At 42.3% G+C, this 22,653-nt stretch overlaps 1 protein-coding gene across 2 annotated transcripts in view; it reads right to left on the minus strand.

Moving 5' to 3' along the window:
- Camta1 (calmodulin binding transcription activator 1) overlaps positions 1-14,954 on the minus strand; it is a 774,560-nt gene extending 759,606 nt beyond the window's left edge. Inside the window, exon 1 of one of the 2 annotated variants that reach the window (XM_005404072.2) lies at positions 14,884-14,954. In XM_005404072.2, coding sequence (XP_005404129.1) covers positions 14,884-14,886 — 3 coding nt within the window. In that variant the 5' untranslated portion in view covers positions 14,887-14,954. Of the gene's footprint in view, positions 1-4,542; positions 4,639-14,883 lie in introns of those variants that run through there. The other variant, XM_005404071.2, reaches the window with a different exon arrangement.
- Between the last annotated feature and the right edge of the window lie 7,699 nt (positions 14,955-22,653).

Here is a 22,653-nt window from a genome sequence, read left to right on the forward strand (position 1 = left end):
GTCATGAACCAGATGATCAACCTAAAAGATCCAGGAATTAGAGAAATGATCTAAAAAAAATCCTTCCAATCCTGACATTTCTCAAGTGCACAATTCTATGAATTCCTCATAGACTAAAAAAGTACTTTTGTCTGTTAATATAGACTATAATACAAAACTATGCCACAAATCCAAGCAAGATAATTAAGAGAAACTATAGGGATAGCTACTCAATTAAGTACAGCGCCCAGTATCTGCTACAAGTACCCCAGGGAGGAGGTGCAGAGCTCTATAAAACACAGTCCCTGTGTTCAGAAAGCGCACTATCTAGTTGAGGAGACAATAATGGAAAAAAGGTAATGAAATAATAATACATGGCTTATTAAAGGCAAAAATGAGGGGCAGATGGTACCAGTGTGGAAATGCAGTGTACCAAGCACAAACTCTTTGAAGGCAGGAACTATGTTTTATTCATTTTGTCTCCTTCAGAGAACCTGGATCAGGTTGTTACACACAGGTACTTTCATTATATATGTACAGAATTTGGGCGATGGATTAATGAAACAAAATGTCATATAAGAAGAAGTGATTACAGGCTTTGGAACAGAAAAGTAGCATGATGAAAACTATTTACAGTTCTTTGAAATAAGAACTAAGGATGTTTAAGTGTCTACAGATAGATACCTTTAAAGCTAACTGAGGATCCACACAGCTTATTGAATCACAGATGGATAGAGGCCACGCTGAGTGCAATAAACCACTGCACCAACTACAAGTGAGACTCTAAACTTTTTGTCACTTACTGTATCTTGACTGGTTCTTGAAATCCATGGCCCCTATATAAAGCATTACAGATAAATAACCAGAGCAGAGTCTGTTTTTAGGCATGATGTCTAGAGTGGGCAGGCTAACTCACAGAAAATTATACAGTGGCTAGAAGTAGCTCAGGTAAAGTCCAAACCAGGCATCCCTGGTCAGCAGAGAGCTTCCCCCAGGTGGCTGTAGGGGGAATGGTGCCCATACCCCTTGCATCTGTAGCAGGGGCTTCCAAGGTCACTGGGTTCTCCGCACCGAGGCAATGAGGAGAGGGCACCTACTGTATCTGTGCTTGGAGGTTTAGGGACCAGGCCTGGAAAAGGGACACTTCTCGGCAGTCATCCCATCAACAAAAATTTGGCTACAAAGCCTTACCTAACTGTAAAGGAAGCTAGGAGAAGCCCAAGAAGAAGAGGCAGGTTCTGAGATCAGCTAGCAGTCTCTGCATAATGCCATCTGTAAATTTTCTTTTAATTACAGAAGACTGGGTCCTTTCAGAAATGTCTTCTGCCAACCTACAACTCCACCTTTAATCCCTATGGCCACTCAGCACCAAAACAAATCTAGTATTTCTTCTCTGATAAATATTTTTCAAGATCCAACTGTATTAAAAAGGCATCCTTGAAGGGATATCTGGCTTCTTTATCCTAGTGTCTCCAGTACTTAGTTCAATGTCTGCCACAAAAACAGAAGCTCAAATTATTTGTTGAATTTATAAATGAGTAGCACAATTTGAATTTATAAATGAGTAGCACTCCTAAAAGGTCATGGAAAGGAACAGTAGCACCACCTCGCCCCCAGGCCTGACTGAAGGCTGTCAGTCTCTCCTAAGCACTGCTCTCCCCTACTGATGCCACTCTGAGTTGCTTCCTAGCCTCTGGTCCCCTGGACAAGCATTCCGAGGAGCTGTGCTTCAGTGACCCTGCCACTGAGATGGGAGCAAATCAGAAGCTATGGAGTCTGGGTCCAGCAATGTTGTGGATGTATTTGAAAAGGAACCATATCCCTTCATTCAAGAAATCAGGCAATAGCTCTTGATCACCAAGAAAAATGGGTGGGCGGGAGGACACTCAATGTTTTTCCCCAACAGCAAGAGCCAATAGCAAACTCTGGATAGAGCACAAGCCTGCTAAATAAGAAGTGCAAGGTCTAACAAAAGCCAGGCTTTGGGGACACTCCATAAGATTAGCAATGATATCTTGAGACTGGGTAAAAACATGTACCCCTAAACACAAGCAGCTTTAGCTTTAGCTTTATCCTTTTTTTGAACAATAAAAGGTAAATGGAAAAATACATATATTGGTACAACACAAAAATGTTTTGTGATCACCTATTACCTCTTTCCAGGAGGTTTAAAATATACCGTGAGCACTACTATACTACAATAGCCCTCACAACACTCCTATGGGATAGAAACAAAATTAAAGCACACACTCGCATTGAAAGGGCAGCGCCTTCCTCCTCCTGGGACAGACGAGATAAAACCCTGACACAGGAACCTCTACAGGAACTGGGGCACAGACCATTTAGGCTCTCAAAGGGAGTTCAACGCCTACAGTCAGGTTCAAAAGCAAACCACAAACAGCCGCAGGTCTAAACAGCCTATAGGAACTAGTTCTAGAATAGAACTGGCCTGATTTAGGGCCTGAGAAATCAGATCAACTGACTCACTATTACCAGAGATTCATGGAAAGCATGTTTAATGTGATTTCAAAATTTTTAAAAAATCTTTCCTGATTGAACCACAGTATCATTAGAATTTTCATAAACTTAATTTGGCAAGGAAGCTAATATACTCCACAGTCTGAAAATAATCAAAGAGCACATAAAATAAATGTTCACATTTGTACAAATACATACATTCCAACAGAACATACTCAGTAAAAAGAACTATACAAGATTTAAAATTACATTGTTTTAGTGGTATGTCTTGTAACTATTACTAAGAACAAAAATTTTTTAACTCCTCAGACATAAAATAAACTAAGCTTTCCGGTACATGTAAGAAGCATTTTCTTATCTAAAAATCCTGTCTTCATCCTAAACCAGTAGCAAACACAACTACTTTGGAAAAGGTGACGTCCAGGCCAGGTTTGGCACCTGGCCAGGACCACTGGCAGGGACCACCCTTTTCACTCCAATGTTTCCACAAGAACACACAGCAGGGCTAGGGAAATAGCCCAGGGGCACAGGACCTGCCTGGCAAGTGAGAGGTCCTGAGTTCAATTCCTGATATGAAAAAAAAAAAAACACTCTACAAACTCCCTGGAAAGGCAAAAATGCTTCTCTCAAAGGTTAGGGCGGAAAAGGTAAACAGTGGCTCTCAGTGAAAGCTGAAGCAAATGAGCACTGAAGAACAGCATGGAACTCCTAGCCCTCTGAGCTGGGAGGTGGGTACATATCCCAAGGGAAAGGGTGCTGGTGGCCCAGGGCACTGTGCGCACACCAGGATGCAGATCTTACCTAAAGAAGACCTCTGTGCTTCTCACAAATTTTTTAGTCCATGAACCAGACCACCCATCACCTATAACTACTGCCCAGAAAACTAAAACCTCATCGAAAGTAAGGTGAGAATGACATTGTTTCTCATAACAGAGCAATGAGGCGTATGCCAAGAAAATGGCAGCCGCGCTCCCCTGAACAGAGCGCGGCTCTCTGTGTGCCTCTCAATCTGCACACAGCCAAAACTAGGAAGGAAGCCAAGACGCGCTCAGAAGGCCAAAGGAGATTTGTACAAAGTCTACACACACTAGCTCACCTACTTTACAGTGAGAAGAGGCTCTACGACCCACATTCCTAGCTTGGTTACTATTAAACTACTCACAGTTCTAACAAGCTTAATTATCAGGTTGCCAAGCCCAGAGAAGATCACAGGCAACAAATCAGAAGGGAAAAAAGACAGCTAACGGTTGACACACAGACAGAAGAAAAAGAGTGGCAAGGACAGCAAAGACAGGTTTTCCTCAAACAAAAGTTGGACAAAAGGACTTGAAAGATGCAGCGGTTTGGGATCATTTATCGTAAAAGCAAACACTCCATTCAAAAGGCCCTAAAAAAAAAAAAAAATCACAATTTTAAATAAAGACCAGTTCAATAACTTATGTACAACACAATGAATCCAAGTTAACTAGAGAAACACAGGTTAAACTTCATGTATTCCATTTACAGGGAGAAAAATACAGTTTAATACCTTTCGCTTGTGTATCACTTCACACTAGATAAAAACTTCCATATGAATCACCTCCTTTCATCTTTAACAAAATCGTAAGGCAAGCAGGGCAGATGCCTTCAGTGGCCACGAACTGCATGGTAAATAATTCTATTTTGGCAAAGCAGATGGATTTATCAATAGCAGTTACAAGGCAGTATGTCAATCGAACAAGTGCAAGGACACGGAAAGGGACTGTGCTCTCTGTTTGGGATGAAGGCAGAGGGCCAGGAAGGCTCCCTGAGGAGGGCCTCTCAACTACATTTCAACCCTTGCCTAGAACTTCACCTCCAAACAGCCTTCATTTGCATCCAACAGGGCCTACATCCAAAGAACTGCACCATCTTCCTGGTTCCGCCCCTGCCCTTGTGGTGGAAAAACTTCCTGCACAGCCTCCACCCCTGATGCTAACACCTGTGTGCAGTCCCCTCCCCTCGAGTGTGGCTGGCAGCTTCTGACCAGCACAATGTGGCAAAGCTGAGGAGCTGTCACTTCTGTGCCCAGGCAGCACGAACTGTAGCGGCTATTGTGTTACTGACTCTCGCTGGCTCTGAAGAAGCAGGCTGCCATGTGGACATGGCCCAGGTGGCCGGAAATGAGTGACCTCTGCTCACAGCCAGCAAGGAGCTAAGGCCTCCGTCCAACACCCGTACAAAGCGACTCCTTCGGATGACCCTGGGAGCTGGGTAGCAGAGCCTTCCCCTGTCACACCTTCCCACGAGAGCCCAGCACAGTCCACAGCTGGGTGGCAGGCTGTGGGGCCTTAAGGCATCAGACTCGGCCACGCCCACTGAACACAGGACCACAGCGACCCTGAGATCATAAACACCTGCTGTTGGAAGCCACCACGAAGCTTGAGGTTGCTTGTGACAGCAGCAGGAGGTACTAATATGCCACAAAACGATTCCTTTTCTTCCCCCGCAGTCCACTTAAAATTCTGTAGCACTACAAATGACAACTTCCTTTCAAACTTCTGCACTTAGATCCTTGGCTTTTTTAATTCTTCCCATTCAGTTACACCTCTCTAACCATTCTCAGCCTCTGCTTATCCTCCTCCCCATCACAATGAAACATAAACTTTCTCATCTCTGCCCTCAAGCCCCTCGTAGTCTCCCATGGTCACCTCACTACAGAGTTTTACTGATTGTTTGAGGGAGTGAGAGACTGAACCACGTCCTCACACCACTGTTGTTTTTATTTTTTTAGGCAGCATTTCACTAAGTTGCCCAGGCTGGCTTCAAACTTGCCATCCTTCTGCCTCAGCCTCCCAAGCAGCTGCAGCTGCAGGCTCTGTGCCACCGCACCTGACTCCCTAATTCTTTTTGATTGACTCATGTGTTCATACAACCACAAGGCACGGTTCTGGGCAGAGTGACACAACTACAAGCCAAATAACGTCGGTACTTTGGGGAGCTGCCCACCCTCCCATGGGCCATGCTGGCATGTATGTTTGCCCTCCAGGCAGACTCATCACCCTTTTCTACTCTGCCTTGTGCACAGGAAGGTGATTTCCACAACTTCAGCATCAGGGTCCTTTTGCCCACTGCAAATGCAATTTAAAAACACAACAGCCTGCTGTGAACGAGTCCCTAATCTGACCCACGTTTCCAGTGTCATGTTGTGGAGGCATGTTCTGGAGCTACTGCAACTACACCTAACTCAGAGCACAAACTTTTGCATCCAGTCAGCCCAAGACATCTCTCTTCTGTATTCCCTATCTCATTTGGGCCTCACCAAACTCCCTTATTAGGAGTTTTTGTTTTTGTTTTTGCTTTTTGTCTTCTTGAGACAGAGTCTCACTACGCAGTTCAGGCTGGCCTTGAGCTCACTTTGTAGCCCAGGCTAGCCTTGAACTCACAACGACCCTCCTGCCTCAGCCTCCCGAATGCTGGGATTACAGGCATGCGCCACCAAGAAAACCTAGGAGTGCATGTCCCTCAAGGCCTACATTCAACCAGTCACAAACTCCATAAACACGCTAGCTCTTTCTTCAACTCAAATGCTACACACAATTCCTTCCAGGAGTGATTTTCTCTTGACTTCAGTCCTTCCTAGTTGTTCATTCATTCAACTACAGTTACTAAGATGAGGGAGAAAGAGGAGTAAAAACAACTTCACTCAGAACTAAAATGCGCTGTGGCCAGGAAAACCTTGGAGGGCTATAGGTGGAAAAAAGTACAGCACCCAACCCAATGTGGAAAGAGGCGGGGGGCAGGGAGCAAGCAAGGTCAAGAAGGCTTCTCAGACGAGTCTTATGTGAAAACCCAGAGGCCAAGGCGATGGAGTGAGCCAGCACATGTACAAGTTGTGCACCGCGTTCTGGTGGACGCGCACTAAGTCAAGGCAAACCAGTGTGCAAGGCCTACAACCATGAGGAGGCGTGGGACCCTGGCACAGCAGAATCTAAAACATGTAACACAACGCTCTATGGCTGAGCTGTGTGTGTGGAGAGGAAGTTAAAGAGGTAAGCTGGTGGCCCTTATTAGCACCTTAAAAGAGAATCGACTTTATCCAATCAATTCCTCTCTGCTTAAAAAAAATTCTAAAAGGCGCTCCCAGAGCAGAAAATAAAATCCAGACTCCTTGTCAGCCTTTCCAAGCCCCTGCAACCTGACCCCTGCTATTTTCCACACGCGCCTGGAATTCTAACTGCACCCAGTCCTCTCCCGGCTTTACCCCTCCTCAGTCTTCTCTGGTTGGAATTTCTCCTCCAGCCACGTTTGCCTGTCAATGATTCCAGGTCAAATTCTACTTCCTCCAGGAAGCCATTCCAGATCTTCCAAGTGCCTCAGGGCAACACTATGAACAGCCTTTAATCAATTACAGCTCCACCTGCTCCCCTACAGGCTTCTGGAGAAAATATGTAATGAAGTGAATCCTAATGTCAAAGACCAGGGCAAATGTTCAGAAAAATACTCAAATTTGCCAGTACTGTGTTTCTAAGTGCCCAATCACAGAAAGGCACAAAGAATAACTATTTGAGTTCTACGAAAACAATCAAAAGCCTAGATTTCTATGTTTTTATATAAATGTCTCCAAATAAAAACAGCTATGTAGGCTTTTTTTTAAGTAACTAAGCTCAGAAAGGTTCCATAACTTTCTCAGTCACAATGCACTTCAAGGGCAAAGGCTGGAGCCAAGTCCTCAGATACTATTTCCCGAGTTACACAGGGCCAGAACAGAACTGGACCATGCCCACACCTCTCACATACCAGCTCACCCCATTCACGGAACTTCCTCCGGTAATTCTGCCCTCAGTAATTCTTCTCCGGTAATTCTGCTCCTCCAGAGCACTGCTCAAAAGGCCTGCCCACTCTGAGTACTGACACCCTTGTGATTACTGCATCCTCTCCACAGCACTGCATTCCCCCTGGGACCTCACAGGGCACCATGATTAATGTCAGGCTCTCCACTATTGGCTCCATGAGGACAGGGACTCCACTTGTCCTTCCCTATGCCTGGCACAGACGGGCACCTGGTTATTATGTGTGGGGCAAGTGAGCTGAAACTGAAAAGCTTAATAATAACTGATGGTCACAGGGGCACTGCAGGACTTGTAGTCCTAGAATAGCTCTGCTGCCTCCAAACCAACAACAAGTAATAATAATACATCTCAACATCACAATTTTCTTGTAACACATTCCAACCCTTTGGTAATTAAACACTGATATGTGTAATCTGCTAATTCCCTATTAACCACTATGTGTTAACAAGATTACCACATTTTTTTTTTTTGCCCAGACAAGACATCAGCCAACTTTCACATCAAAAGAACACATTACAAGAAGTCCACCTGGCTATGCAGACTAGCTCTGTGCTCTCTTGGAATCTGAAAAGTCCAATGTCAGCCTAACAGTGAATTACAGGGTTTCACCAAGGCAGCCTATTGTATTAATAAATTAAAACAACAGTATGCTTTGCAGGCAAGATACTTGGGTGCCTGAGTTGGCCAGGAGTTCCTACATACATAACAGATCCATAAAAAGAAGTTTATCTCCCAAATAGAGATTAAACATAATCCCAGGTGCCTTTTTTGTAGAAATTGACAAGCTGAACCATTCATTCAAATGAAAAATATAAGGGAGCCAGAAGAGTCAAAACATCTTTAAAAAGAAGAACAATTTGGAGGTCTGATAGTTCCAGATTTCAAAACTTACTACTAGTCAGGCCTGATGGCAGTCGCCCATAATCCCAGTACTCTGGGAGGCTACAGCAGAAAGATCAAAAGTTTAAGCCCAGCCTGGGCAACTCAGTGAGACCTTGCTTTAAAATAATAAGAAAAGGGGCTGGGGATGTAGCTCAGCGGAAAGACTCTGGGTTCAATCTCTGCACCACCAACACCCAATAAATAAATAAATAAATAAATCACTACAAGGATACAGTAACCAAGACAATGTGGTACTGGCAGAAGGACAGACATACCTAGAGCAACTGAGACTCCAGAAATAAACCTCACTTTTATAATCAATTTTCAACCCATGTACCATTCAATGAAGAAAAAATGGTCTTTTCAACAAATGTACTGGATATCCATATATAAAGAATAAAGCTGGAAGCCTACCTCATACCATTTACAAAAATTAACTCAAAATGAATCACAGTCCTCAATGTAAGAAAGGGGTAAAAATGCAAGGTGCAGCAGCACACAACTTTAATCTCAGCTCCTCAGGAGGCTGAGGCAGAAGGACTGAAAATTCAAGGCCAGCCAAGATCAATTTAGGAAAACCTTGTCTCAAAACAAAATTAAAACATAAAAGTACTGACGATGTAGTTCAGTGGCAGCAGTACCCACCTGGCATATACAAGTCCCTGGGGTTTAATCCCAGTACCACCAAAAACAAAGCTAAAATTATAAAACTTGAAAGACAGATACAAAGTTTTATAACCCTGGATTAAGCAAAGTTTCTTAACTATGACACCAAATGCATAAGCAACAAAAGAAAACAGATAAATAGGACTTAATCAAATTTAAAACTTCTGTACTTGCACAGACAAGACAAACAGAAGGGAAGAAAATATTTGTAAATTACAAGCTACTGTAAATCATGTATCTGCTAAGGGATTTTTTTTTTTTTTTTTTTTTTTTTTTTTTTTTGGTACCGGGAATCAAACTCATGACCTCAGGCTTGCCAAGCAAGCACTTATGCCGCTGAGCTACATCCCCGGCTACTTTTTGTTTGTTTGTTTGTTTGTTTGTTTTCCAGTACCGGGAATCAAACTCATGACCTCGCGCTTGCCAGGCAGGCGCTGTGTCGCTGAGCTAAATCCCCAGCCCTGGGACTCATATCTAGAATATATAAAGAATTCTTACAACTCAACAGCAGAAATAATTCAAAAATGGTAATGAAACTAAACATTTCTCAAAGCAGACACACAAATGGCGATGAACAGTTGAACAGATGCTCTCAACATCATTTGTCATTAGGGAAAAGCAATTGCAACCACAGTGACAGACCACTTCCCAGCCACAAGAATGCTGTGACAAGAAGATGGACAATAACAAGTGTCAGCCAGAGTGTGGAGAAATGGGAGTCCTCACACACTAGTGGTGGGGATACAGTATGATGATGCAGGTACCATGGGAAACAACTGGACCATTCCTTGAAAATTAAACACACACCCAACATATAACACAGCAATTCCACCCCAAGGTATTTCACCAAGAGAACTGAAAACGTGTCTACCCAAAAACCTGCTCATTAATGTTGACTGCAGCATTGTTTCAGAATGGCCAAGAAAGGATAACTGAAATGTCCATCAACTGGTAAAGGGATAAACAAAACGTGGTACACACCCTTACAACAGAGTGTTCTTCAGACACAAAAGGAAAGAAGTAACAATACAAGCTACTGCATGGATGGACCATGAAAGCATTACACCAAAGGAATAAGCCTGTCACAAAGGAACAAATACAGCAAGATTCTGTTTATATGGAACAGGCAACTCCATAAAGACAGAAAGTAGATTAGTACTGTATCGTCTAGGGCAGTGATGGCAAACCTTTTACAGTTTTCAATGTTAACAAACAGCCCGCACATGTGCCATAGGTTCACCACCACCAGCCTAGGAAGACAGAATGTGGAGTAACTGCCAGTGGCTACAGATTTTCGTTCTGTAGTGATGAAAAAATGTGGAATTACTGGTGGTAGTTGCATGACCATGTAAACAGACTAAGAATCACTACATTTATAAAGATGAATGCTATCTATATGAGTGATAATAAAATCAGTTTAAAAAATCAGCTGGATGCAGTGGCATTCATCTCTAATCCCAGCTACTGGGGAGGCTTAAGCAGAAAAATCTCAAGTTCAGGGCCAGTCCTGGGCAAGACAGGGAGACCACATTTCAAACAAAGCAAAGCAAACAACAACCAAAAAAAAAATCACATCAAATCCCCTTAACTACTAAAACTACTTTGATGGTTATATTTTTTTAAAATATTACATACTTTCCTCTTTTGTTAAGCAAAACATAATACAATATTAAGCATTGTTTTTTTGAATACCATATACTCAAGGTCATTACTATGAAGTGTAATTCACTCAACAGCCCTAAATTCAGATAGTTCAATGTTGTGCAAGCTCTCGGTGCTATGCATGCAGGTACCTCCAAAGTACTGCACTTTCAGAGTCTTCCACCTGTCTTCTATAATTCTGTTTCTTCCCTCCACCATGAGAAATCATGGAAAACAGAAGATTAGGAACAAGGAGAATATACCAAGGAAAAGCCAAAGAAGGGTGCACATAGGCGGCCAGACCGTTAAGCAGAGGCTGTCTGCAGTGTTCTCCCCTAACCCAGCACTCAGAGCAACACCTCCCTTTTTACTAAGAATGCACATCTCCAACCTTTGAAGTTTACTGGTCCCCAATCAGGGGGAAAGGGAAGACACTCACCCAGATAACTGAACTGTGAAATCTCAGAAGATACTGACCTTCCCTGCAACTACCTGCTCCTACCTGAGATCACCCACAGGGCAAAAGCTGCACAGATCACTGCATTCTGGGGTGTCCTGCTTTGCCACCATTCAAAGCACCAGTTCTGGGACAGATACAACACCCACAGCTGACTTATTCCACACACCCCAGAGACTGAGGATGTTTGGCCTCCTATCTGTAGCTGCAGTGAACGTTTTCTCTGCAAAAAGTTTAATCACTATAGCAACTGAACATGAGAGATCCATTCAGGAGTCAACAGTCTTCCTTTTACACTGCTTGGACAGAGCTGAGATACCAGGGACCCGTGCTACAGACCCTTTTCACACAATCTCCTCTCAGTCCAACTCTGCTAAATGATCAGGAGGCCACTGCCAACCCACAGAGAGACACACTGGCCTGGGAACAAAGCAGCAGAGGACTCAGTTTGAATCTCTGTCCTGACTACTTTCATAAGGAGGGATGACTAGCGGAGTCCGATGTGCTGGAACCAGAACCAGAGTCAGGACACGCAGGAGCCACAACAGGGACAACAGCAGACTACACCTGCAGGGAACTCAAGCAAGGAAGCCAGTGCAGAAAGGCCCTTTGCAAGGAGAAACAGAAGGGAGCAGCCGGAGGGGAGCACAGAGCCAGGAGCCTTGGCATCTGATGGAAGATCCCAGCTCAGCCGAAGGCAGCTCCAAGAGGACATCCAGTCCCGTGGCTCTAGGGCAAGTTCCCAGACTGTCCTGCTGCACGGAACGGCTGCCCTGCAGGCTGAGACAGCTTCTGCCCTGCTCAGCTCAGACCGAACCCCACGTGGCCTAGCCTGGGCAGCTGAGTTCTCACAATCCAAACTGCTCTCACTTAAAGCAGGGCCGGTTCAGCTCCCCTGGAATCAACCCCAAACAACCTACCTTTCTGCATGTGCACTGTTCACCTCAGATTCTCAAGGAGCCAGCAACTGTCTTTACAAATATAAATACTGCAAATACTAAAATCTCACCTAAAAGTCACTGTCTAAATGAACCTCAGGGCCTGACCAGCATCATTATTTACTTATTTTCTGTATGCATGATTTTTGACTAAATCACAACCTCGAACTTTGGGGTAATGAAAATACTGCCATGTATTTACTCTTACAATCTTATAACTACTTTTCTTGTTAGACTTCAAATCCATCTTAAGTTTTTTTAAACAGAGGTAAAATAGACCCAACACAGGCCAGGAACGTAGCTCAGCAGCATAAGCACTTGCCTGGCAAGCCTGAGGTCATGAGTTCAATTCCCGAAACCAAAAAAAAAAGAGAGACAACATAAAATGTACCATTCTAGTCATTTCTGACTGTACAATTCAATGGCAGTAAGTGCTTTCCCACAGCTGCACCCTATCACCACTGGCCGCTGTTTCTGTTCGTCCACAGTGCTGGGAATTGAACCCAGGGCCTCACACATGCTAAGCATTACAAGCACTGTGAAAATCATGACTATCTATTTTTACTAAACAAGCAGTTCTGCCTCTGCTCCCTCAGCAAACAGTAAGGGCAAGGAACCTCATCCGGGAGGTACACTGGTAGGATGGGAAGGGCAGCAGAGAGCATCCGCTACAACTTGGAGCCATCCCAGAGCAGCTAAATCCATCCTCAGCTCCTCAAGATGTGGCCACAGAGACAAGAGAGACTAAAAATACCTGGAGAAGACAGAAAAACACTCTCAAGGGTATCCTGCCCAGTTAGAGAGGTCGCCACTACCACCACAGTTGCACCACAAGACACTCAAACAAGCAGGGATAGGTCGGATTTAGAACAGTCAGACCCTGTAAAGAAAGTATGATGCACCACCTTCCTCCCAGAATACCTGAAATGAATTTCTGGGCTTTAAATTTGGTCAAGTAATCTATGATCAATTTCTAGAGGACCCCTAGAAACAACGGCAAGTACTTCAAAAGCTCTGAGTACCCACTCACCACCTTTCTACTTGTTACAGCTTTCTTTTTAGCACAACGGCCTCCATCAATAAAGCTAAATGAGGAAGAATCCACCATCAAAGCTTTGTCAAAGCAAATGATTCAGCCAGCACATTTCATAACGGCGGAAATGGAAAGGACACGGCAAAGAATGTTTACAAGAACACCAGAAACTTTAACTTGTCCCTCCGTATCTTTAAATATTGAAAGAAACTTTCAAGAAATGAATTATGTTAAGGCCTCCCCAAATGGCCTATGCATCCCAGGGAGTATGTCCAAGTGACAATCCTATATGATCGATTATAGTGGACTCACAGTAACTCCCTTATCCACATGAGTTTCTAAATAGGAAGAGTATTTACTGAATTACTGGCAATCGATCCATTTTAATAACAATTATATTAATCAACTCCAAAAACTACAACTACCCTGAACAAAAAAAGTCAAAGGTTAGCAGATACTTTTTCAGATGTAATCACATTGTCTTCCAAAATCATGAACTGTCATTCATATCTGAATAAAGACCTTAAATCTACCATAGGAAACAAGTAGAAACACCTGAACATTTTCATGTTATACAACTTTCCTTAAAAAAAAAACTTTAAAGTTTTTAAAGAAAATATTTAAAATATGATAAACAGACAAACGTAAAAATTTAGTCCAGAAAGCAAAGCATCACCAGAAAGCAACACCAGAAAGGAAGCATCTCGGTGGCTGTACTTTAAAATTCCTCCTACAACGCTTAACATACATATTTATTCTTGACCTGGAACATGTACCTCAAAAGGAAAAATAAAAATCAAATCAGCAAAGCAGGTGAATATTTATAGAGCCAACTTCACTTTCTTATCATCCTAAGGCACAGGGGGAAAAACTTTAGGTCATTTCTAGGACAATCCTTCACTCCACACATGAATTCCCTCAAAATCATTACTAACAAGCTCATTCCACAAGAGCTGAGGCCTAGAAAAGGCAAGGTGAGAAGATGGGACTAGAATCTAGTATGGCGGATGGAAAAGACCAATCTGGTAAGGATGAGGTATGGAGAGAGAGGCTTTCCCCTCCTTGTTCACAGAAATGCCACTGATGGGGCCCTTGGTCCCAGTGGCCAGCATTCCAAGCTACAAAAGGAAAAAGCACTAGGCCAGCACCAAAGTAGGTTTGTTTTAAATGCCTCTGGGAAACCGAGAGCCTTCATGGCCAAAGGACTAACCCAGTGGCGGTGAACCTATAGCACACATGCCACAATGAGCTGTCTGTATCACTGAAAGCTCTACAAGGTTCACCATCGCTGGACAAAACCATCACTGTGTGGTTCAAGGTAGGACACTGCTGACACTACAGCAATCCCTGGAACACTGTGAAATCTGATCATCACAGCCAACAACTTTCCATAATAGTACAGAGGTACACAGTTTTGAAAATTAGGAAGTTCTTAGAGTCCCTCTACCATTAACTGTTCCTCTCTTCAGTCTCAGATTCCTTCCTATTAACCATATTTACATAATATCTGAACTATTTAGTTCTTAGGGAAAATAACAAATGTCACTTGAGCCTTCAAATGCATATCCATGTGCTACTTGCCCCCATTTTCCTCTTCTCAGTGCATCCACGTGAAGGACAGCCAGCTCACAGACCGCTCATCTGTTACCCACCAGACAACTCAGCGCAGTCAGGAACATGACACTCCAGCCCCATTTACAGGCTGGGAAGAGACGATGTCTGGGAGAAGTCACAAAGCTGTGAAAGTCATCTCTAGAGTAAGATGTGTTGGCAAGGCCATGGGTTCAATGCCCAGAATTAATTTTTTAAAAAGGACAAGATGAGGTATCAAAATGGTTATGATTCAAATCATCTACTCTAACTGTGAATTATAAACTGAGCTAAAATGGTACTTCCCAAATGTAACACATTTTATTTCTAAATGTTCTTGGAAATTAAGTATCCTAAACTCAGCAAACCCCCATGAAAGCAGAGAAAATGAACTTTTTTACAGCTCACCATTCATCAACCACAGGAGGCTTGAAAGATGCCATAGGCCAGAGGTCTGGCCTCCAACTTGGCCCTGCAGAAGAAAACTCCAAATAAGATTTCTTCAAGAACCATTCTCATGCAGTACTAAATTACAAGCAGTGACCTCTGTGGAGAAGCTGCAGTCCACAGCCACAGGACTGTACAATCTAGGGGAGATGAAATCTGACTCCAAAACACAGGACACTGTGCCAGTTCCGTAATAATAATAATATATTTAAAATGTAAGTCTCAAGAGTTATTTAAAATAGTTCAAGAGTAACAACGCTCAAAAAAATCCAAATTCATTCTGAAAGTAACTTGAATAGAACATAATTTAATCTCCAGGCCTAACCTCTCTAAAATAGATACCTCCAATTCAGTGAAATTATTTTTTTTAATGCTACTTTATAACAAAGGTGCTACTGCACTCTGAACTTCCAGCAAGAACAAAAATTTTATGTCAATATGTTCACAACACAATTCAATCCACAAAATCATGAGATAATTAAACTGACTGTTTTTAGATTCCAATCTGTTTGGTCAGGAACCTTATCCAAACTGCACTGATGCAAATCAGCATGAGCAACTACAACACTAGCAAAATAACTCTAGTGTCTTATCTTTTGTTTTACCTTTTATGGTTGATTTATGGGCTGACTGATGGTAAACTGATTTGTGCATGTGCCAGAGTTAGCTCAAGAATACAAAACAAGAAAAGGGATCTGGAAGCATCAAATTCATGAATGGAAATGCTGACGTCACAGTTCAGCTCCCAGTAGAGCTCAGAGTAGGATGTGAAGAAACCGTGGATCTTCTGCTATGTTAAAGCACTAAAGCCATTTCATAAAGAAAACGAAGTAGGCCTTCCTTGCTCAGAATGAGGGCGGAAAGCCACAGAAAAACTGTATTAACCTTTTCCCTAGATCCATATTGAGAAATACATAATGTTGATGGCAAAACAAGCCTAACTTCTACACCATGCTTCACATTATTAAGGTTACAGGTACTATTTTGTAAAGACATGGTTAGCTGTATCTCTAAACAAGTAGGACATAATCCCCATTCCAATCTTAAATCTTTCTATCAGGTTGCTTATCATTCAGAAGAGAGCACATGATACAGACAAGCAGCAGGCTGCCCAGCACTGCCACACCACCCTGACAGGAAGAAACTCTGAAGAGGGCAGGTGGAAGCTGCTGGTACTGCTATGTGAGGAAGAAAAAAAGTTTTAATCTAATGATGTAATATAAACTAATAAAAGAGATTATAAAATTTTGATTTATTTAGAACTATTAAAAGCGGCCAGTGGTGGGGATTATTCACATTTTTCATCTCTTGGCAGAGCTGAAAAAACAACTAGTAATACAAACTTTAGTAAAGTTTAGACAAAATTTACTAAAATCCTTTTATTCGGGACACAAGTCACTGATTCCTAGATTCCTAATGTTTCGCAGGAAATTTAAGATTATTACATTGCTAGAAAATAACAGTGACCCTCAGATCCTTCACAATCTCTCCAAAGCACAAAACATCAAGGACATTCTCTCTTACCATTTAAACAGCTCAAAACAGCCACTCACTCAAAAAGAATTTTTTTTAATTTAAGCAATAAACAATTGTGCCAATAAACATTTTAAAAAGATCTTATTAAAATGCAAACATGCCAGTTTTATCTGTAAATCTAAAATGTTAAAAGAGATCATCTCATATTTCCACCACAAATATCTTTGATAGAACATCACTACCCCCTTGTGGATTGCAATAAAAAATCCTTATCTGGAATCTACTTTTCAAATGTTTCCAATCTGCTGAACTTCTATCAAAGTTTATATTTTCCTCACTATGAAGGACTATTTCATTTCAATTACTTTTCAAAAAGAGAAAAAGAAACACCATTTTAAAATAATCAATCCCATCAACTGACTTGTGTAAATGCCCCCATTTGAGACAGCAGTCTTCATACACTATGTGTCTGTGTCAATTTTAAAACAATAACCATATTGACATTCCACTTTTCTTGAGTATCTGAATTTGCATTATTATCACTTTAAGATTTTTTTTAATTATAAATGGAAAACTGTCTCACTGTAGCATCTTTTTGCTTTCTATTCATATTCTGTACCAATTTCTTATTATCAATCCCAAATGGTTTGCTCTCCAAGCACCTACAAAACCAATGGGACACACACACACACGCACACATGCACAGAGAAATGACTTTTCAGAAAAGGATTAAAAACTAAGTCTGAGTTTTTAAAAAGTTAGACTCTTGACTGCGTTAATATGCTTTCAGAAATAACTCCTGGCAATCTAAATCAGCCCTGATGGAAAAAGCAAAAAAGATAATGCCTGTTTTTCAACACTTACATGCTTTCTTTTTTCTCCTTATTCCTTTTTCTGCAGTTGAGAGTACTTCCAGATGTACCTGTACATCATGTTGACATCACACACAGACACATCTTGAGGAATGTAAAAACTAACCGACTTCCGTATCTGGGTATCCCTGGTTACAGACCTTAGACTTAGCTGACAGTGAAGTCACCACTGCCATAGTATGTGCCCCACACGGAGAAAGCAGGAGTCCTGACTGGCTGTCCAGTCACCCCTGGAAGCCAGCTCCATGCACTCCCAGATGGTACACACAAAAGCAGGGCAAGAGTAATTTACTGCTGCCAGTATTCATTGCAATGGCTAGGTAGGAATAAAAGGAAAAAAAATAAGCCAGTTTCCAGGTGTTACCTTGTGGTAATTGATAAGCAAAACTGGAAGAGATACTGCAGTCTACTGAATGAACAGACACTGTGTCCCAAAAAGCTTTTTGCACATCAACTCCATTGAGACAGCGTATCCAAAAGGGACCAGGTGTATACCTGTCCAAAGCTATCGACCAAAGTATAGAGCAGGAACCATCAGAGCTAGCCTTTAGGATGTGCTGCTTTGTTTGGGATCTTACGATGGTCATTTCTGGAATTTCTTTTAGAGAGAGAAAAAGGATGTGAGGAAAGGTACTTTAGATGGCCTGAGGAAGTGAGGTATGTGATGAGAGCAATACCATGTACTTAGTCTCCAGGCATTACCATGTTTCAAACTGTGAAGAACTCAGTCTCAAGTACTCCTTTCAAGGCATGCCACTTTGCACAAAACTATACTGCAGGGAGCTGAGGGATGAACACAATTCCAAGCTAGCACATCTCCCTCAAAGTCACCCTCTACTAACAGTCTCAGGCAAGAAAAGGTATCGTGACTTGAAAGGGCTGGCTAAATCTGACCAAAAAACTGTGAATGCACTTGTCCAAATGAGCAAAGGATTCACGCACAAGAGGACATGCAACTGTGTCAAGATAAACCAAACACTAGGGTGAATGTGGAAGAACCATTCAAAAACCCTCTGGCCCTTCCATCTTCTGCTATGCCAACCAGCTAAAAGTAAATGTACAGTCCTCTAAAAAAATAAAAGTGAAAGAATGTGGGTGACACTTGGCCCCTCTCTGCAGTGGGATACATAATATTCCTTTTTCAAGTCCAGGGTAATGAGGTTAAAAACATGCCCAGGAAACCTTACCAATCTTTACACAAGGAAGCCCATGACCTTCTTCAAGCAATGGTGCTCAAAACACGAAGATGTAACATAGCCTCAGAAACACAGAACCACAGACTGACGGGGGATCCTTTTCCTTGCCCCACCATACTAAAAAGCAGAGATCGCTGCCCACCGTGTGTGTGCCTGTGTGCGTGCACGCTTTCCTTACAAACACGTGCCAAACATCATGGGGTGGCAGACCGTCTGTATACATACAAGTACTTTCTAACTGCAAAATGGTAACACAGCTTAATCACAGCACTGATAGACACTACATCCAAGGGCAGCATAAAATGACAGGATCTGATAAGTGTCTGATCAACAAATAACTCGACTGGCTATTCAAAAATTAAATAAATAAAAGAAAATAGATTACATGATACAATCTGAAAAACAGAGCAAATGACTATATGCTCTTATTCAAGTTATATGGACAAAGAAGCAGATTAGAACGAGAACACTTCATTCTTACCTTCTAACGTTAAAGACTAAAAACAGTCCGAGGCCAGGCAAAGAACATCAAGAGAGGGTTATCGCCTCTTGTGAAGCCCCCCTACACAAAGGCTCCAGCTGACACAATATACTTGTTGGCTGTGCCCAAAGAAATGTGCTGTCATCCAGCCACAGAGACAGAAAGAAGCTGGCTAAATGCAGTAAAAATGAACTTCCAGAAGCCTGCATGTGGAGGCCCAGAAGTCTCAAGGACCCAGCGTTTCTTCCAGATGATCTCTAGTTACAAATACTATCACCCCGTGCTGGGTCTTAACTCCCATTCCATTTACCTATCCTTAGGGAAACAGTAACAACACCTGTCTACTGGACAAAGGGGGCAGTGGGCAGTTATTTTTCACTGAAAGACAGAGATGCTCCAAATACAGTACATCTACAAATAGTTTTTATAATAATGACAAAGGCAGCCTGACACGTTTATGATGGGAAAGGAGGGAACAGCTGAAGAAAACAAAAAGGTAGGACTGAAGTCATCTAGAACAACAGGAAAAGGCAGGGTAAGTGACTCTAGAAGATACAGAACATTGTAGAAAATAATCTGTATAATGGAAACCCAAAAGAAATCCATCACCTGTCACCACAAAAGATATCCAGTCACACAGTCACATAAAAAAGGACACTGCCAACCACATACTACAACAGTCCCACACAACAATTTTCACAGGAGTGAAATTCTAGTGAAACTGGCTTCTATATATGTACACTGGGGGGAGGGAGGTGTCTCATTAGTAGCGGAGAAAAAGAAAAGGCACACTTCAGATTTTATTATCATCATTATTTACACTTAACCTACATCCAAAAAGAATTTGAGACAATTTACCAAAAAAAGCAACATTAAAAAGCATAAAGAACTAAAAGTCACATAAGAAACAAAGACAATGATAATTGTATTAGACATCTAGCCTAAGAATGGTCACATGATTAGGCATTAAATTTAGATGTAACATTTCCTAGCCAAAAAAAAAGTAGAAGTAGCTCATATAGTTCTTACTATCTGATTAATACAAGTTAACCAGAAAAGAAAAAACATTTTTCTACGACTTCCTTGTTCTATGCAACACCTAGAAGTCTAGGATAAAGTCCTATATGTATGTTAGTACAGTGCTACCATAATGCTCCTATTGAAATGTTTAATAAGCATTCCAACCAATTATACATCTAAAAGACCTAAAAGTTACGTTAGCCAATCAGATTAAGTTCCCACGTGCACACACACGGACACAGACACACACATACACACACACACAGTAGCCTGAGGAAAAAGCTGTTAAAAGCCTCTCCCATTACAACTTCCACCCTCTTCACCACCCCTACTCTGGCAAGGAAGACAGAAAAAGTTCAACAGGATATGACACTATCAAGAGTATATTTTTCTTCAGGGGCTGGGGATTTAGCTCAGCGGCAAAGCGCCTGCCTGGCAAGTGCAAGGTCGTGAGTTCGGTTCCTGGTACCGGAGAAAAACCAAAAAAAAAAAAAAAAAAAAAAAGAGTATATTTTTCTAAGATCACAATCCAAAAAATTAAAATTCAAAAAAATGTCATTCATACTAAAAGGCTAACAAGATCCAATATGGTCTCAGGCAGAGTCACAAAACACACAGACCCTTGAGCACAACAGACACCAGAAAAGGGCTCCTGTATGAGTGACGGCAGTCACAGGGGTGTGGACATAAAAATGACTCCTCCCCAAAATGGCACATTCTAGGATATCACAAAAGAGGTCACTGGCGCAAGTAAAGGAAGAGAACACGAGACTTATCTTCTACTGCTTTTTCCAAAAGGACGTCAGAAAGAAGTACAACTGCACACAAAGGGATAGTCCCTGAACTTGAAGAAATGAGAAATCAACAACAGTCCAAAGTAATCAAACACTGTTAAAAATACCGTAAGCCACAAAATGGGCTACTACAATATCGGTCAGAATTCAAATCCCACCAGACACATGGGCTGAAACCTAGAACAGACAACTAAACTAATGCTACCTTACCCTAAAGGGTGGGCGATCTTAGGGCAAAAAACTAAAATGGCCAGGTCCTAAAAACCAAAGAAACAGAAAATGTGGCTGTGCAAAATGTTTAAATGTTTCCAAGAGTAGGTAAGAGCAACTCTTGAGTAGCAAAACCTGACCCAATCTGACCTTGAGGAGAGGTTACTGTATACATGCCAACACTGTGAATCCACTGAACAATGAGATGGACCAACCCAGTATTTCCCAGTAGCAGGCTAAATCAGGTCTTAAGAAGACAAGGGAGACAGGTCACCCAACCTGTACAAAGAAACTGGAGGAAAGAGCGTAAAGAGTGATGTTCCAAAAGAAAACCAAAGGGAAAGATGGAAAAAAGAAAAGTGGATAGGAGAACCCACACAGCCTGGTTAACTGCAAGAGAGCGCCTTGCACTGGAGGAGAGGAAAAGCTGATTTCCAGACAACTATGGAGCCCAGTGACACAGACAGCACAGCTGTACTAAGCTCGAGGAAAGCCTAACTCCAGACAATCAGCTCCAGCGTGTTCCTCTGGCTAAGCTTTGCCACTTTTCCTTCCATGGCCCAAATACCAAGCGCTCTGCTTCGCAGGGAAGACACCAAGCCAGTCAGTGGCCCAGAGGAAAGGCCCGGAAGAACTACCCTCAGAAATGGGTGACTGTCCTGGGTCTGTGCCAACCTATACAGGAGGTTTAACTCTGGGTTTTTATGAGACTCAGTAATACTACCCCTAAAAATACACAAATCCACCAAGCTGATTACGGACAGAATAAAAAGAACTTAAGTTTTAGGAACACCCCACCACCACCAAAAAGAAAATGAGGTCAGAGGCTCTACTTTCTGACAATGGGTATTATGCCCAATGTACAGCTAAGGCAAAGCCAGCAGTCAAAGCCCACTGCCCACCAAACCTCCAGGTAAACCCTAGCCACCTCCTGGTACTCAAGAGAACAAGGTGGAGGTAGCCTCCTAGCCAGAGAAGAGCTTAAAGGCCCGAATTCTCGGAGCCAACACAGCTTGCTGGAGAGAGCGAATCTCCACACTAAGCCTGTCAAAAAGTAAGACTTCACTGCTGAGTGACAGCAGCGAGGGAAGCAGCACCGGAAACCAGGCAGGCAAAGCACCTGACTAGAGAAAGAGCAGATAGGGCTCTCACTCTTCCCCTGCCCTGGAGAAAAGAATTTGAAGAATGATCCTCTCACCCTCACAAGAAGTAGCAAGGGCCTTTCCAAGGGTACCTTTTCCTAAGGTCACAACTGCTCTCAATTATGCAGTGGCCAGAACACCAACAAGGATGCGTTTACAGGAGATCCATTCATCCCTAGTTCTGTCACACAGAACTTCTCACTCATCTCTTATTGTCTGCCCAAAACTGCAGTCCCACATTGAAGTAAAGAATGTCTTTCTTTCCCTTACACTGCAGTACAGAAATCAAGAACTTTTCATGCTATGCAGAATCAATCAAAGATTACTGCCCCTAAATTCAGAATGCCTGAGTTTAGGTGCCCACTGGCAAGCATTCTACACTTCACATATTCAGGGACATGGTGAGCATTCAGGATGTCGTTCTGCTTATTCAGTATAGCACAAATGACAAACGAATCAGCCATTTATCAGTGAGTCTTCTGATTCTTCTAAGCCCAAAGAGTTACCAACAACTGTTACATCGATACCGTTGTGTGTAAG

Source organism: Chinchilla lanigera, unplaced genomic scaffold (genome assembly GCF_000276665.1).
Source record: "Chinchilla lanigera isolate Chin_1 unplaced genomic scaffold, ChiLan1.0 scaffold00085, whole genome shotgun sequence".
Lineage (NCBI taxonomy): Eukaryota > Metazoa > Chordata > Mammalia > Rodentia > Chinchillidae > Chinchilla > Chinchilla lanigera.